This window comes from Typopeltis vanoorti, chromosome 5 (assembly GCF_054136105.1).
Source record: "Typopeltis vanoorti isolate ZY-2024b chromosome 5, IOZ_Tvanoo_1.0, whole genome shotgun sequence".
In the NCBI taxonomy this organism is placed as follows: Eukaryota; Metazoa; Arthropoda; class Arachnida; order Uropygi; family Thelyphonidae; genus Typopeltis; species Typopeltis vanoorti.
In genome coordinates this window covers 173,002,904-173,018,695 of record NC_143553.1, presented here as the reverse complement: position 1 = coordinate 173,018,695, position 15,792 = coordinate 173,002,904, and the positions used below count along the sequence as shown (strand labels likewise).

At 34.6% G+C, this 15,792-nt stretch overlaps 1 protein-coding gene across 3 annotated transcripts in view; it reads right to left on the bottom strand.

The window, feature by feature from the left end:
- LOC150107066 (epidermal growth factor receptor kinase substrate 8-like) overlaps positions 1–15,792 on the bottom strand; it is a 379,016-nt gene that overhangs the window by 212,827 nt on the left and 150,397 nt on the right. For all 3 annotated transcript variants that reach the window (XM_090393423.1, XM_090393421.1, XM_090393422.1), the window contains exon 7: positions 9,351–9,406. In XM_090393423.1, coding sequence (XP_090249549.1) covers positions 9,351–9,406 — 56 coding nt within the window. The remainder of the gene's footprint in view (positions 1–9,350; positions 9,407–15,792) is intronic.

Genomic DNA, 15,792 nt, shown 5'->3' with positions numbered 1-15,792 from the left:
ACAAAGTTTGCACCTGAAAGTATCTTCAGGACTGGGGTAAGGTAATACAACACTGGGCAACCCATTGCAAAGGTGGAGCAAGCTAACATCACTCCTATCTCAGTATCTCCCATAATGCACAACACATCTCCTTGCGGATATGTATAATGTTATGCATTAAGGGAAGGGCCACTACCAGACTAGTTTCGACCTTTATTGAGGTCTCTTCAGTGGGAGCCAGGCCCAGACTTGGAGATACCACACAGAAGCAATGGCAGGTCATCTTTACCTATAGGAGTTGCCAAATAGTGTGCCACCGTTTTATTAAATTACTGGATTTAAAGAAGGATGTTGAAAGTTTATTTTTCACTTGGTTAGACTATAATAAATTTAGTTTAATCCTTTATCCAAGTGTGAGTAAACAAAGTTTGCACCTGAAAGTATCTTCAGGACTGTGGTACCCACGTCTGGGCCTGGCTCCCACTGAAGAGACCTCAATAAAGGTTGAAACTAGTCTGGGTAGTGGACTTCCCCTTAATGCATAACATTATACATATCTGCAAGGAGATGTGTTGTGCATTATGGGAGATACTGAGATAGGAGTGATGTTAGCTTGCTCCACCTTTGCAACGAGTTGCCCAGTGTTGTACTACCTTACTCCAGTCCTGAAGATACTTTCAGGCACAAACTTTGTTTGCTCACACTTGGATAAAGGATTAAACTAAATTTATTATAGTCTAACCAAGTGAAAAATAAACTTCCAATATCTTTAAAGGCTGTTCCATTTTTCCTCTACTGATTGTATGTTTTTGTCTTTTAATGTTTCCAGTTTATGTAACAATCTTTTCTGGTATAGGTATCCTACTTTCTTCCTGGAGTAATTCTATTCCATATTTTGTACTTCTCAATATGTTGTGCTTTGTTTTATTCTTTGATAGTTTTATTTTTTCCAAGAACTAACTTATGGTCACTTCCTATATCTGCTTATGTTAGAACTCTCTTACATGAATATTTTTTCAAGTATGATTTCTCTATCAGTTATAATGTAATTAATTAAAGATTTTTGCCCTCTTGTATTCTTCCATGTTATTTTATCTTGTATTTCATGACCTTATCAATATATTTAGATTATTTTACAAGTTTGTGCATTTCATATTTTCTGTTGTACTTTAGTTTTCTTTAAATACCTGCTTTTCAAAGCAATAAAGAAATTGTGCACAATACAACCTAATACATGAAGTGAAAAAACACGGTTCCTTTTCTGTTCTGGAAACTAACATTATTCATAATCATAAAGAAATTAATCTCCTCCCTTATTTACAACATTTAACTAAAACAAGAGTGCTGCTCAAAATATTTTAAAGATAACTATCCATTATTTCCGTTAATACTTCCATAGGATATGGACTAGTTATTACTAAAACCATAATCCACCATAAAGATGTACAAATCCATTTACACATAAAGATATGTAAATGTATTCATTTACACATAAAGATGTGCAAATGAAAAGTACTGTAAAAGGAATCAAAGATGATAAAGGTGAAATGAAATCTGAAGATAAGGATATCGTAGATGTTTGTATTACTTTGAAAGACTGTTAAACAATACAAGCAACAGCAAAACAATAATACAAATTTTGCATGAGGAATACAAACAGGGGTACATACCAATGTTTGAAATAGAAAAAGCTGTAAAAAAGTTGAAATGTGGAAAGGCAGCTGGAGTAGACGATATTCAACCAGAAATGCTTAAATATGGAGGTATAAAAGTTTTGCAATGGTCATACTACATAATTCAGATGGCCTCGTCAGAAGGTCATATTTCAGATGATTGGAGAAGAGCTCTAATAGTTCCCTACTATAAAAAAGGGAAACAAAACTGAATGTGGGAATTGCAGAGGAATTTCTCTACTAAGTGTTCAAGGTAAGATTTATATAAGATTTATGAAAAGAGATTGAGAAAAATTTTGGAAAAGAAACTTTGAGAAGGACAAGCCAGATTCGGGCCAAATAAAGATTGTCAAAGATCAGATTTTCACTTTATGACAAATAGTTGAGAGACTACGGGAATATATCAAGGATCTGTACTTAAAGTTTTGTAAATCTAGAAAAGGCATACGACAAGATGCCTAAAGAAAAGCTTTTCAAAACACCACAATTAAATGGAAATGGGTTATAGAGAGCAATAACACAGTCTATATTTAAGTCATAAATCAGCAGTTAGAATTGAAGGAAATACAAGATGGTTTGATATAAAATCAGGATAAGACAAGGCACATTATCACCACTCTTATTCATTGTCTATACAGATCACAATGTGAAAGAAAGTGGTGGCAATAAACCTGATATTAGAATCAGATATATTAAACTTAGCTGTTTGCTTTATGCAAATGATGTTTTACTCCTAAACACACCCAGTGTAACTCTCCAGGATTCTCTAACTAAATAACTAAATTGAATAACAGATGTAACAAATTTGGCATGAAAATCAGCAATAAAAAAGACCAAAACTATGAAAGTAGGCAGAAACAGTAAACCTCAGCCTTGCATTCTCAATGGAGAACCTCTAAAAACATAAGTTAGCTTTTGTAATTCAAATACAAGGTTTACATAACTCATTCATTATTGAAGAAATAAAATAAAATAAATATGAACAGACTAGGCTGATGTATAAAGTTTCCATACTCTACTTTAAAGAAACATCAGAACAAGCAGAATGGATTCTTCATAAGTATAATCTAATGACAAACTTTCAAAACGAAGGTAGCTCGGAAACTGTCTTCTATTCTAGCATCCAAAAAGGACAAATTACTACCTCTCTCCTTGTCTGTATCTATCAAGCACTCCGTTCCTGACAACATTGTTATTTTGGCCACATAGGCTATTCTGTTGAAATTAGAATCCAGGAATATCAGGACAACATCAAAGTCCTGAAATCTGTTAAATCTGGCCTGGCTTATCATGCCATTGACACTAAACTCCGATATCTCCGGAATCAAACCCATATTACACACTCCAGTTGATTTAAATTTGATCTTATGTTCCTTGAAATATGTGAAACTTTTTACAACATTGTTCAAATCATTCTGACTGCATGCCAGTCTCAATGTTTCGGGAAAAAAATCATTATTATCTATTTATGTATTTATTTATTCTTATGGCAAAAGGAATACAGAACAGCTACAGGTCAATGTCCAGTCTGGAAAACTAATCCAAGGCCTCATCCATCACCTTGTGGATGTCCTGTAGGCCACCACCGTGAAATTGGCACCTTGGACAGTCGTTCACAATATGAGTAATCGTCTGAGCCATGGGAGAACAATCATAATAAGGGTGGCGTAACAGCCTCCATTTATGTAGTAGGTACCCACATCTACCCTGATTAGTTCTGATCCTGTTGAGTGATGACGAAATCTTCCTAGGAAGAGCAAAACCAGGCTGCAAAGCACAGGGATCTTCTACCAGGAAACCATTTGTTGGGAGATTGTTGGACCAGTATTCTCTCCACATCAGGTGTTGATGGCAGGGCAGCTGAAGAGAGGTCCATGGACCAGAAAGGCATTCTAGATTTTAGGAAGACTAGGTGAATTTATGAGTCTGATGCAGGGGCCGGAGTGGGTTGCTCATTGCTTTATTAAATTCTTTAATCGAGGCTTGTCTTCTCCGTATGTTTGGTGGAGCAATGTTATATAGGACAGGCAGTCAGGAGAGAGGGGTGCTTCTCACTCTCCCACTAATTGTGCATATGGTACAGTTTAGCTGGGTGTCTATAATGTTAGTGTGTGTGCACTTCTTTCACAGACAGGGGCACAATATTCTGCTGCAGAGAATGCAAGGGCTAGTGCAGACGACCTTAGGACTTCTGCACCACAACCCCAGGTTGTTCAAGCAAGTCTTGAAATGTTATGATATTGTTTCTCGTTTTAATTTTTATTTGGCGCACAAATTACACCAAAAACAAAATGAGAATATAACAAGTACATGCTTCTTTTATTTGGGATAAAATGCTGTTTAACTGGGCAGCCAGTAACCACTACCACATAGTGGTGAAAAAATTACGTAATCTTGCTTCAAAATTTAGTGCTCATGAATTTTACTGGTTATTGATTGATTACAAAAAAAGGTCAGCAGAATAATTAATCTTTTACAAAACTGATTCAAAAATTATTCAAAACTGTTTTGCTCACTGTGGTTTTAAAGCATTCAGTTATGAATATGCCAGGTAGTAGACAGTGAAAATCACGTGCCATTAGAGGTGAACAATACCAGAAACTATGGAGTTTATCTCCACTAACAACAATCTTCAATACTATAATGAAAATAAGAATCTGAGAATGAAACTGTGGAGGAAATTGCAGCGAAACATAATGAAAATAAGAAAATTCCTGACATGTGCCCTCAAGGGGTGTACAGGATATGATAGTACTACATGAAAAATTTACATCATCACTAACTTCCTATCTACAATTTTCAACCAAATCAGTCTGTTACTTGTCAAGACTCCAACATTATCAGATCTCATATTTCTATCGTCTAAGGCACTTTGTACCATATCAATCCGCCAATATCTTGGTCTTCCTCTGGGTCGTTTTCCTGCCAACCTGGCGGAGAAAACTTGTTTTGCTAATCTTTCCTCGCCCATTCCGTTTAGGAGACCATACCACCTGAGATTAGCTCTGCTAACGCATTCCTGGATGCTGACAATGTCAAGTTCTTTCCTAATATCCTCGTTTTTAATATGAAATTGCCATTGATGCCATCTGTTCACGCTTCTAATCTTTCTCAGGACTTGCATATCTGCGGTCTCTAGTCTTTGGTCAAGTGTTTTACTTCTGACTCAGCTCTCAGATCCATAAGTTAAAACTGGTTTGAACACTGTCTTGTATAAGCTAATTTAGTGTTCCAACTAATTTCTCTCTTATTCCATATGAATTTATTCAATTGACTTCCCACCATACCAGCTTTGCTGATTCTGTTGTCTATTTCTATATTTAATTTACCATCTTCAGTAAAAATCGTGCCTAAGTAGCTGAAATGTTTCACTTGTTCCACAGGTTCTCCATTCACAACACAGTTGACATTTTCAATGATTCTGCCTATTTTCATTGTCTTTGTCTTTTTATTGCTGACCTTCGTACCATATCTATTACAACAGCTATTCAATTTAGTCAGAGAATCTTGCAGACTTGTAGCAGATTTATTTAGAAGTATAACATCATCCACATAAAGCAAAGAGCTGACATTAACATCTCCAATTTTGATATCAGGTTTAATACCACTTTCCTTCATAATGTGATCCATATAGATAATGAATAACAGATGGGATAATGTACATCCTTATCTCACACTAGATTTAACATTAAACCATCTTCCTATACTTCCTTCAATTCTAACTGCTGACTTACAACTCAATTAAAGACTAAATATTGCTTGATATAATGGCCATTAACACCATATAACTGTAGCGTATTGAATAGCTTCTCTCTTGGCACCTTGTCATATGCCTTTTCAGTTTTATTTCCCTTTTTATATATGGGTACTATGAGAGCTCTACTCCAATCATTTGGAATTTGTCCCTCTGTCCAGAGCTTCTGAACTATGCAGTGCAGCCACTGTAAGACTTTTATACCTCCATACTTGAGCATTTCTGGTCAGATATCACCTACTCTTGCTGCCTTTCCACATTTCAAGCCTTTGATGGCTTTTTCTACTTCAAGTATGGATATGTATTACTGACTATATGCCTGTTGAGTGTTTTTTACCACTGTGTTATCACTGTCTGTTTCTTTTTGCAATTTTTTTTAAGTAATTACTCCATACTTAAATTATATCTTTTTCTACTGTTTTCATGTCACCTTTATCATCTCTAACTCCGTTTTCAGCACTCTTTCCTCCATTTCTAACTTCTTCAACAACCTCCAGAATATCTTACCACCCTGTTGATATTTATTCTCCATGTTCTTGCCAAAGTCCTCCCATGACTTTTGTTTAACTATTTTACACAGTGTTTCGCTTTCTTACATTTGTCACTGTATTCTCTAAGAGCAAAAGCTGTCTTATTTGCCAGGAACTTTTGATATGCTTTCTTCTTTTCCTTCATTGCCTCTTTAATTTAATATCTCCACCATGGTGTTTGACTTTTCTATCCTTGCAGACAACCTCACCACATGCCTCTCTGGCTGAATCAATCAGTGTTTTCTTCAATTCTTCAAGGCTTGCCACTGAATCTCCAAGGTTTGGTTCCTGTTCTCAAACTTTTTTTTTTTTTTTTTTTCAATAATCTGTGTATTTTAGTCTACAGTTCACATCTGAGAGCTGCTCAACTTTTATTCTCTTTAAAATTTTCTGACATGTGATTTTTTTCAATATGAAATTCAATTTTATCCTGTTCAAGCCTAAATAGTGATTGCTTCAAATTTCAAATCCCCTGTACACTCTGGTGTCCTGCACCAGGGAGAAAACATCACTATCAAGAATAACATAGTCAATGAGACTTTTCTTATTCCTTGCTTTTTCTCTCCATGTGAATTTGTGCACATTTTTATGTTGGAACATGGTGTTAGTAATAATCGGTCCACGTCCTGAGCAGAAATCCAACAGGTATTTGTCATTATTATTAGCTTTGCTCTTTTCTCCAAATTTTCCCAAAATATTTTTGTATGTCTGACAATCATTTCCTACTCTGCTATTTAGATCTCCAACAAGGACCAACTTTTCCTTTTTCATTGTGTCAGTTGCTTTTTCTACATCATCAAAAAATTCCTCCACTTCTGCCTTAGTAGAACCTTCTGTGGGACCATAGGCACAAATGAGTCTCATTGTCCATTGTCCAATTCCCCATTCTGACATTTACCCACATCACTCTACTTGAGACTGCTTGCCATTCAAGATCAGTCTCGTATTTTGTGTTGAATACTATCGCTACTCCTCCTTTTTCTTGATTGTCATTTCCCGAATATAACATTTTGTATTTATTGCTCAGAACGATCTCACCAGTTTTTGTCTTTATTGTTTCGGTCACCACTATTATGTCGATCTGGTACTTATCTAATTCCTCAGCTAGCTCCATTTCTTTGCTATTCAGGCTTCTCATGTTGATAGTACCGATCTTTAACTCTGGTGATGTTGAGTTGGGGTGTGCTTTCAGATTTGTTCCAGTAGCTGACTTTTCTGTTCACCCTGGTTCCCTGGCGAAAACAACGGGAGCCTTGTTTAACCGGGCAACGCCCCAGCCGGCATGAAATTTTGTCATGTTGTACCATCATGTTCTATATTGGTTTAAGCCAATAAGAATACAATTTGGTCGGTAAATCCCAAATTGCCAGCCCATCCTTGTTAGTTCAGTATCCAGGTATATACCCAACAGGGTGCACCACGAGAAGGTGAGGATTGGACATTAGGTCAGAAGCCCTGGTCAGTTCTCCACATTCCTTTAAAGGCTATGTGGAGGTCTCCTCTCGGTTATACAGCTTTGACCCTATGTTTAATAAATATATAAATGAAATTATTTCTATGGCAAATAATTAATTTAATTAACACCAGCTGTTTATCAATAAGTGGAATTTTGCTACTCAAATGAAAAACTTGCCTAAACTTGTATTTTCTCTTATACATACACATTCTAAACTCTTTATGTGCAACTTTGTGTAACTGGAGTAGCCACTTAAACTCAGCCAAATTATGTTATTCCAATGTGGCCCCATTTAACCAGAAACACTGCAATATAATATGGCGTGTTGAGCATGCCCAGCATCACCTGCAGTATTATTAAATAATGTGTAGGCATAAGAATTAATAATTTTATTAATGTAAATACTTCAGTCTGAAGCAAACAGGCTATTGTCAGTACATTAGTACATTTACAAGGTGGAGGGCAAACAATGGAATGTTATTCCTTTTTAAAAATAAAATAAAAATAAAAATGAATAAATAAAATAAGAATTACATAAATGTATATTTTAAAAAAGATTATATTGTGGTCAGTGTTCTCTCCTGATCACAATATCCTTTGGTCCAATACATGCCTGTTATATTATTATTATTCATGTCACCTCCAAGGAGTCCAAAGACTTACCAAGTAGTGCAATAATAACTGCTAAGTAGGCATGTGGTAGATAAAATTTTATTACCCGTTGTTAAACTACCATGCTTAATGGTGGCCAGAAATGACTCAAAAAATTCCATATAAGTTTCTAGAACAGAATTGACAGATTTTCTAACTCTCAGTGCATCCATCACATTACCATGATACAGATTTACAATCTTATGTGGATGGGTTCCATATAAATTGAGTCTTCATTGACAAAAACCATGAAAGACAGCATAGAAGCAAGTACAATCCAGAAAAATAAACATCTTTAAAAATTTTTTAAACAGTATGTTTTGGCTCTTCTTATAATATTTAAGAAGCACATGCCAAAGTTACAATTTTCACAAAAATCAAAGATGTTTAACCCCTTAATAATTATTAATGTGGATGATGTTATGCTTCTAAATAAATCCGCTACAAGTCTGCAAGATTCCCTGACTAAATTGAATAACTGTTGTAATAGATACGGTATGAAGGTCAGCAATAAAAATACAAAGACAATGAAAATAGGCAGAATTGTTGATATAAAAAATGTCAACTGTTTTGTGAACTGAGAACCTGTTCACAGAGTAAACATTTCAGCTACTTAGGCATGATTTTTAGTGAAGATGGTAAATTAAATATAGAAATAGACAACAGAATCAGCAAAGCTGGTATGGTAAGAAGTCAACTGAATAAATTCATATGAAGAGAGAAATTAGTCAGAACATTAAATTAGCTGTATACAAGACAGTGTTCAAACCAATTTTAACTTACGGATCTGAGAGCTGGGTCAGAAGTAAAACACTTGACCAAAGACTAGAGACCGCAGATATGAGAGTCCTGAGAAAGATTATAAGCGTGAACAGATGGCATCAATGGCAATATCATATTAAAAACGAAGATATTAGGAAAGAACTTGACATTGTCAGCATCCAGGAATGCGTTAGCAGAGCTAATCTCAGGTGTCATGGTCACTTAAATAGAATGGGAGAGGAAAGATTAGCAAAACAAGTGTTCTCTGCTAGGTTGGCAGGAAAATGACCCAGAGGAAGACCAAGATATAGGTGGATCGATACGGTACAAAGTGCCTTAGACAATAGAAATATAAGATCTGATAATGCTGGAGTCTTGACAAGTAACAGACTGATTTGGAGCTAGGAAGTTAGTAATGATGTATATTTTTCATGTAGTACTATAATATCCTGTACACTCCTTGAGGGTACATGGCAGGAATTTGATTATGATGATGATAAATATTAATGATCATTCAATAATTTGAAACAATACAATGTACTTACTTTCCTTTATTAATACCACTCAAAAACATTTTCATTTCACTAACAATATCTTGAGCCTGTAAAATAAATTGTATGCTTTTAAAAAAAAAAAGTTAAACATTATATATAAATTATTAGTTTTAGAATTAATAATAATAATAAAACGTTTAAATTGTGCATTTTTTTTTTAATTTTAAAAATTACTGAAAAACAAACTGTGAATAAATGTTCTAATGAATCAAGAGTATGTAACTACAACTAAAGAAAATGTTGTCACACACACACTGGCAAAACACAATCTAGACAATTCCCCTATTGAAAAAGCTGACTACCATACAAATTTCTCAAGTTCTTAGCAAAGGAAATAATAATTAATAGCAAAGGAAAGTCATCTCCTACCAATAAAAAGTTTAAGCAACCTAAATAAAAATATCTTCTGGATACAAAAATATCTCTATAAATGTTTTCAAAACCATCAGTGTCTACCTCACATCACTAATTCAGATTCTCTAATTCAAATGGGATTCGTCCTGTAGCCAAGAAATTAACCCATATCCAGTACATCCCAAAAGAGAAGGACAATCTCTACTGGCCAATTATCAACCTACTGTTCTTATTCTTATCTTAATTCTTTACAAAAAAAAAGCTGGAAATCTCTTTTAAGAGCCAACATCTTTATGACCTGGAAGCCTCACAAGAAAATTCCAGTCCTAATTCTGGAACAGCCATCACATAAGAGTTTTTTTGTTATGTCATCTGCCATCAAAAAGATACTATCAGAATTTTGGAGAAACTCAAACTATTGATATCTCCAAGATATTTTATTTGGTCTTTGTGTGCTTGTCCTTATGCACTTTGCAACTATATACCCATCAAAGATACCAAGAAAGTATATACTTGGTTTTAATCCTTTATCCAATAAAGCAAAATAATGTCCTGCATGTGAAATATATTTACGTCTGAGCCACTTGTATGTAGGGGCTAATGACTTCATATTACCTGCCTTAGTATGTAACCCATAATGTTAAGCACACACCCCTTCGGACATGTAAAAATGCTATGCATTATGGGAAGGACCACTACCCAGACCGGTTTCGACCTTTATTGAGGTCTCATCAGTGGGAGACAGACTCGGAAGAGATTCCGAGGCTAAAGTAATAAGTATTTCACATACAAGTAGCCAAAAAGTGCTAGACCTTATTAATAAAAATCTCTGAATGAGAGAAAGATGTTGAAAGTTTTTTTACCTTGGTTCTACTATATATTAAAGATGCCAAGAAATTATATACTTGGTTTTAATCCTTTACCCAAGGAAGCAGAACAATGTTTTGAGTGTGAAATATATTCAATTCTGAGCTACTTGTGATATGAAATATATATGACTTCTGCAATACTTTAACCTTGGTATCTCTTTCAGGTCTGGCTCCTACTCATGAGACTTCAATAAGTCAAAATTGGTCTGGGTAGCAGCTCTTCCTATTATGCATACCATTTTTTCATGTTCAAAAATGGTGTGTGCTTTGCATTATGGGATACATACTAAGGCAAGTGATGTGAAGTCATTAGCCTCTATATATAAGTAGCTCAGGAGTAAATAAGCAAACTCATTTTGCTTCTTTGGGAAAAGAATTAAAACCGAGTATATAATTTCTTGGTATCTTTAATGTAGTAGAGCCAACATAAAAAAAAACCTCTCAACAACTATATACCCATTTTTCTTTCATGTTACTTGGTTACCATACGCAAGAGTGAAGAGAATTCTATCCCCCCCCCCCTCCAGTGTATGATGTGTCAGACTGAAGCTGTAAATGATAACCTCCACTATTATCATCCTGCTTAGTGAGATCCTTGAAGATGAAAAATCCATGTTGGAACACTAAAAAAATTCTTGAATTTCTTCCTTTTCTTATCCTTTCTCTGTTTCCATATGAGTCAGAGCAATAATCCGATGGTGCCATGTAGAAGCATCTTACTTTTGACCTGAAATTAAGAATTATCTACACATTAGTACAAGAAAAGTATATTAAATATACTGCCAAATATTTCAGTTTGAAAATGACAAACTATCATCTGTGGCTAGACAGAAAACAGTTTTTTACAGGGTAGAATACAAACACCTGATCATTCCAAATTAGAATGAGCCGAGTGATGTTATATTGTTAATCACGATATCATTTCACAAACATAAGAGTGAAAAATATTTACATATACACATTTACAATGTCATACAAAAAACTAAATTTATAAAATCATACTAAAGACATCATTAGACAAGTATTATCAATAAGCTCTTCATTAAAAAAAATAATAAATAAATAAAATAAATAAAATTAATGTGTTATTCAGATCAAACATTCCTATATTTTTGACACAGATAGACAGTCATTACGATTCAGGCTAGGGCGGTGAAGTAAGGCCTCAGTACTCTCTTTGAATAGGCATTCGAATTTATGCTGTCATCTTTGTAGAAGGTGAGTACTGGACCAGAGAATGTTGTGGTCTGTCTCTATTCCGTGATGCATCAATTCAAACTTATCGGATTTGTTGTGAAGAATATATGATTGATGTTCTTGTATTATTTTTTCTATAGAGCATCTGGTTTGTCCAAAGTAAGAAAGATGGCAGTCACATGGAACTTGGTATACATCAGGAAGAGACATAGTTGGAGCGTTTATCTTTAAACGAGGGGAAATAATTGGATATTTTATTAACAGGAATATATAATAGGACTATAGCTGTTAGATCATATTTCTTTAAAATTCTTGAAATTGGTTCTGAAATTCCACAGATATATGGGATTGGAACTTGACGTATTGATTTGTTGTTTTGGTTTGGCTTGTAGGAGTCGAAAAGATGTTGTGTAGTCCTTTTGGAGAAGCCGTTTAATTTCATGTATTGTTTGATAGTAGAAAGTTCTTTCGGTAAATGATGGGGAGTTGAACAATTAGTTCTAGCTCATCAGATCAAACATTTAATGATTCCTGTCTTTTGAGAAGGATGATGAACAGATTGTTTGGGAATGTAACATCCAGTAAAAGTGGGTTTTCTGTGGACTGATGCTGTTAAATTACCTGATGGTGAGCAGATGAGAAGGATGTCTAAAAAGGATAATTTGTTGTCTTTTTCAATTTCTATGGTGAATTTGATACGAGGGTGTAAAGTATTGATTTTGACTAAAAAGGAAGGTAAAGAATCTCTGTTACGAGGTCACACTGCAAAAATGTTATCTACATATCTAACCCAAAATGAAGGTTGAGAGTATCCAGATGAAAAAAAGGATGAAAAACACCAGCTTTCTTTAGTCCACAATCAACTGAGAGCAGCGAAGCATGATCTTGCTATTAACATTAATTGTTATTAACATTAACATTTGTGAAGGTTGTTGATCTCCGAACTTTTATCTCCACAAACTTAGACTTAGACCCACAACTTTCCTACATAGTTTCTTGATGTGGCTAAACACTCTCTGCAATATTCATTTAATAAACAAAATTGACATCTAATCCGTAAATTCGAAGTCCTTGTTGCTAGCCAAGTCAAGCCTTTCCATGTTCCAGATAATTGGGTTATCAACGTGTCCGGAAGCGCTTTAACAGATAGTGAAACATTTATCATTTCAAAAGGACATGAATTCTCTATAATCCCTAAAAAGATTCCATATTTAGATTTCCTTTTTAACATCAAACCGAACTTATTTCACCTCTCCAGTAAAAAAGCTAATACTCTCCGCATAGAAATTGCATCCCCCCTACTTAAATCCAAGCTTCTTCCATCTAACATATCTCCATCTGAAAAGAAAGCTCTACATTCCCTGAGAAGCAAGTCACCTTGTTATCACCAGAGCAGACAAGGGAAAAGTTACAGTAATTATGGATTCTTCACATTACAAAAGAAAAAGTTCTTTTTCTACGAGATCACTCAACATACCAAGAACTGGATCATGACCCCATTAACAGGCAACTGAAGAAATTAAAATGCCTTCTAGATGAAGTTAAGTTTAGATGCCAGACATCATAGAAAGGTTAAAAACTCATTTTGCAAGACCTCCTATTCATGGTCTACCAAAAATCGACAAGACAGATATTCCTCTCCGTCCTATTCTAGACTGTACTGATTCACCTACATACCGCATAGCCAAATATTTAGCGAACTTACTGAAATCACATATAGGCAAATCTCGGTCATTTTTAAAAAACTCTTCAGATTTCTTAAATTAAAAAATGTCTCTTTACAACCTACTAATCTCACGGTGAGCTTCGATGTAGAATCTCTATTTACAAATGTACCTCTCAAAGACTTTACAACATGATGGTAATACTGTTATTTTTGACCACACAAACTATAGGAGAGAATAAATGACTATTATTTGGAGTTTTTTTGGTCAAATTTTTTTTAAAACAAAGTTATACCAATTAGTTTCACCAACTGTGGCTGCTGGCTTCATCAGGGTAAAAGATGTAAACAGACATTCCTCTCCGTCCTATTGTAGACTGTACTGATTTAAACCTGTACAGACCATTCGCCAATTTTTATGATCTCCAAAAGACAGTTATCCATTTTTTAAATATGCCGGAGTTAACAGCATACATTGCTCGTGCGGCTTGAATTAATGAGCCAGACTTCAAGAAGTTTTGAAATCAGGAAGAAGGAGCACATAGGAGATGTCAATAATAATAGAGAAGACAAATCGGGGTTAGCCTTTCATTTTGCTAGGACTAATCACATTATAGAATGGGATAAAAGCTCAATGCCCCACTTAGAGGAGGACTTCCGCTCCCGAATTATAAAAGAAGCCACAACAGTTCTCCGTTCAGAACAAAACCTTAATAGAAACCAAGGACTGATTCTGTCCGAGATCTGGAAGACCCTTATTAGATCTTTCAACATGCCAGAACTGAATTTTGCTGCCAACTACAAATTGTTCCAACACAACAACTAGCAGATCATACACACACTATGTGTGTGATGTACGAGTTCTTCTGCTTTTATAAAAAACACAATTGTATTCGGTTTATTTTATGGTTTGAGTGTTAACAGTTTTTAGCATTTAAGTATTCTTACTATTTTTATACATCTTTTACCCTGATGAAGCCAGCAGCCACAGCTGGTGAAACTAGTTGGTATAACTTTGTTTTAAAATAAATTTGACCAAAAAAAAAAAACCCCAAATAGTAGTCATTTATTCTCTCCTATAGACTTTACAACTACTTAGTGACACCTTCCCACAAGATATCGTAAAATTAGTTGGATTCGTAATGCACTCCTGATATTTCTTGTGTCAAAACAAATGCTACAACCGAGTAGAAGGAACTGCCATGGGAAGTCCACTTTCCCCTGCTCTATCTAACTTTTATTTGGAGCATTTAGAAGACATCCTTTTTTCATCTATATACCCTCAACCTTTATTTTATATATATAGACGACATATATATATATATATATATATATATAGACATATAAATAGATATATATTTTATATATATAGATATATATATATATATATAGACGACATTTTTGCAGTGTGGTCTCATAACAGAGATTCATTACCTTCCTTTTTAGCTAAAATCAATGCTCTACACCCTCGTATCAAATTCACCATAGAAAATGAAAAAGACAACAAATTATCCTTTTCAGACATCCTTCTCATCCGCTCACCATCAAGTAATTTAACAACATCAGTCCACAGAAAATCCACTTTTACTGGATGTTACATTCTCAAACAATCTGTTCATCATCCTTCTCAAAAGACAGGAATCATCAAATGTTTAACCCAACAAGCTAGAACTAATTGTTCAGTTCCCCATCATTTACAGAAAGAACTTTATACTATCAAACAATATATGAAATTAAATGGCTTCTCTTAAAGGACTATACAACATCTGTTCGACTCCTATAAGCCAAACCAAAACAACAAAAAATCAATAAGTCAAGTTAAAATCTCATATCTGCAGAATTTCAGAACCAATTTCAAGAATTTTAAAGAAATATGATCTAACAGCTATAGTCCTATTATATATTCCTATTAATAAAATATCCAATTATTTCCCCTCGTCTAAAGATAAACGCTCAACTATGTCTCTTCCTGGTGTATACCAAGTTCCATGTGACTACCATTTTTCTTACTTTGGACAAACTGGATGCTCTATAAAAAAAAGAATACAAGAACATCAATCATATATTCTTCACAACAAATCCAATAAGTCTGGATTGATGCAACATGGAATAGAGACAAACCACAACATGCTCTGATCCAAAACTCACCTTCTACATAGCTGTCAGCATAAATTCGAATGCCTATTCAAAGAGAGTGCTGAGACCTTACTTCACCACCCTAACCTGGATCATAATGACTGTCTATCTGTGTCAAAAATATGGGAAAGTTTGATCCGAATAACACATTAATTTTATTTATTTTATTTTTTTAATGAAGACCTTCTAGTGGAGAATCAGGATGATATCTTTA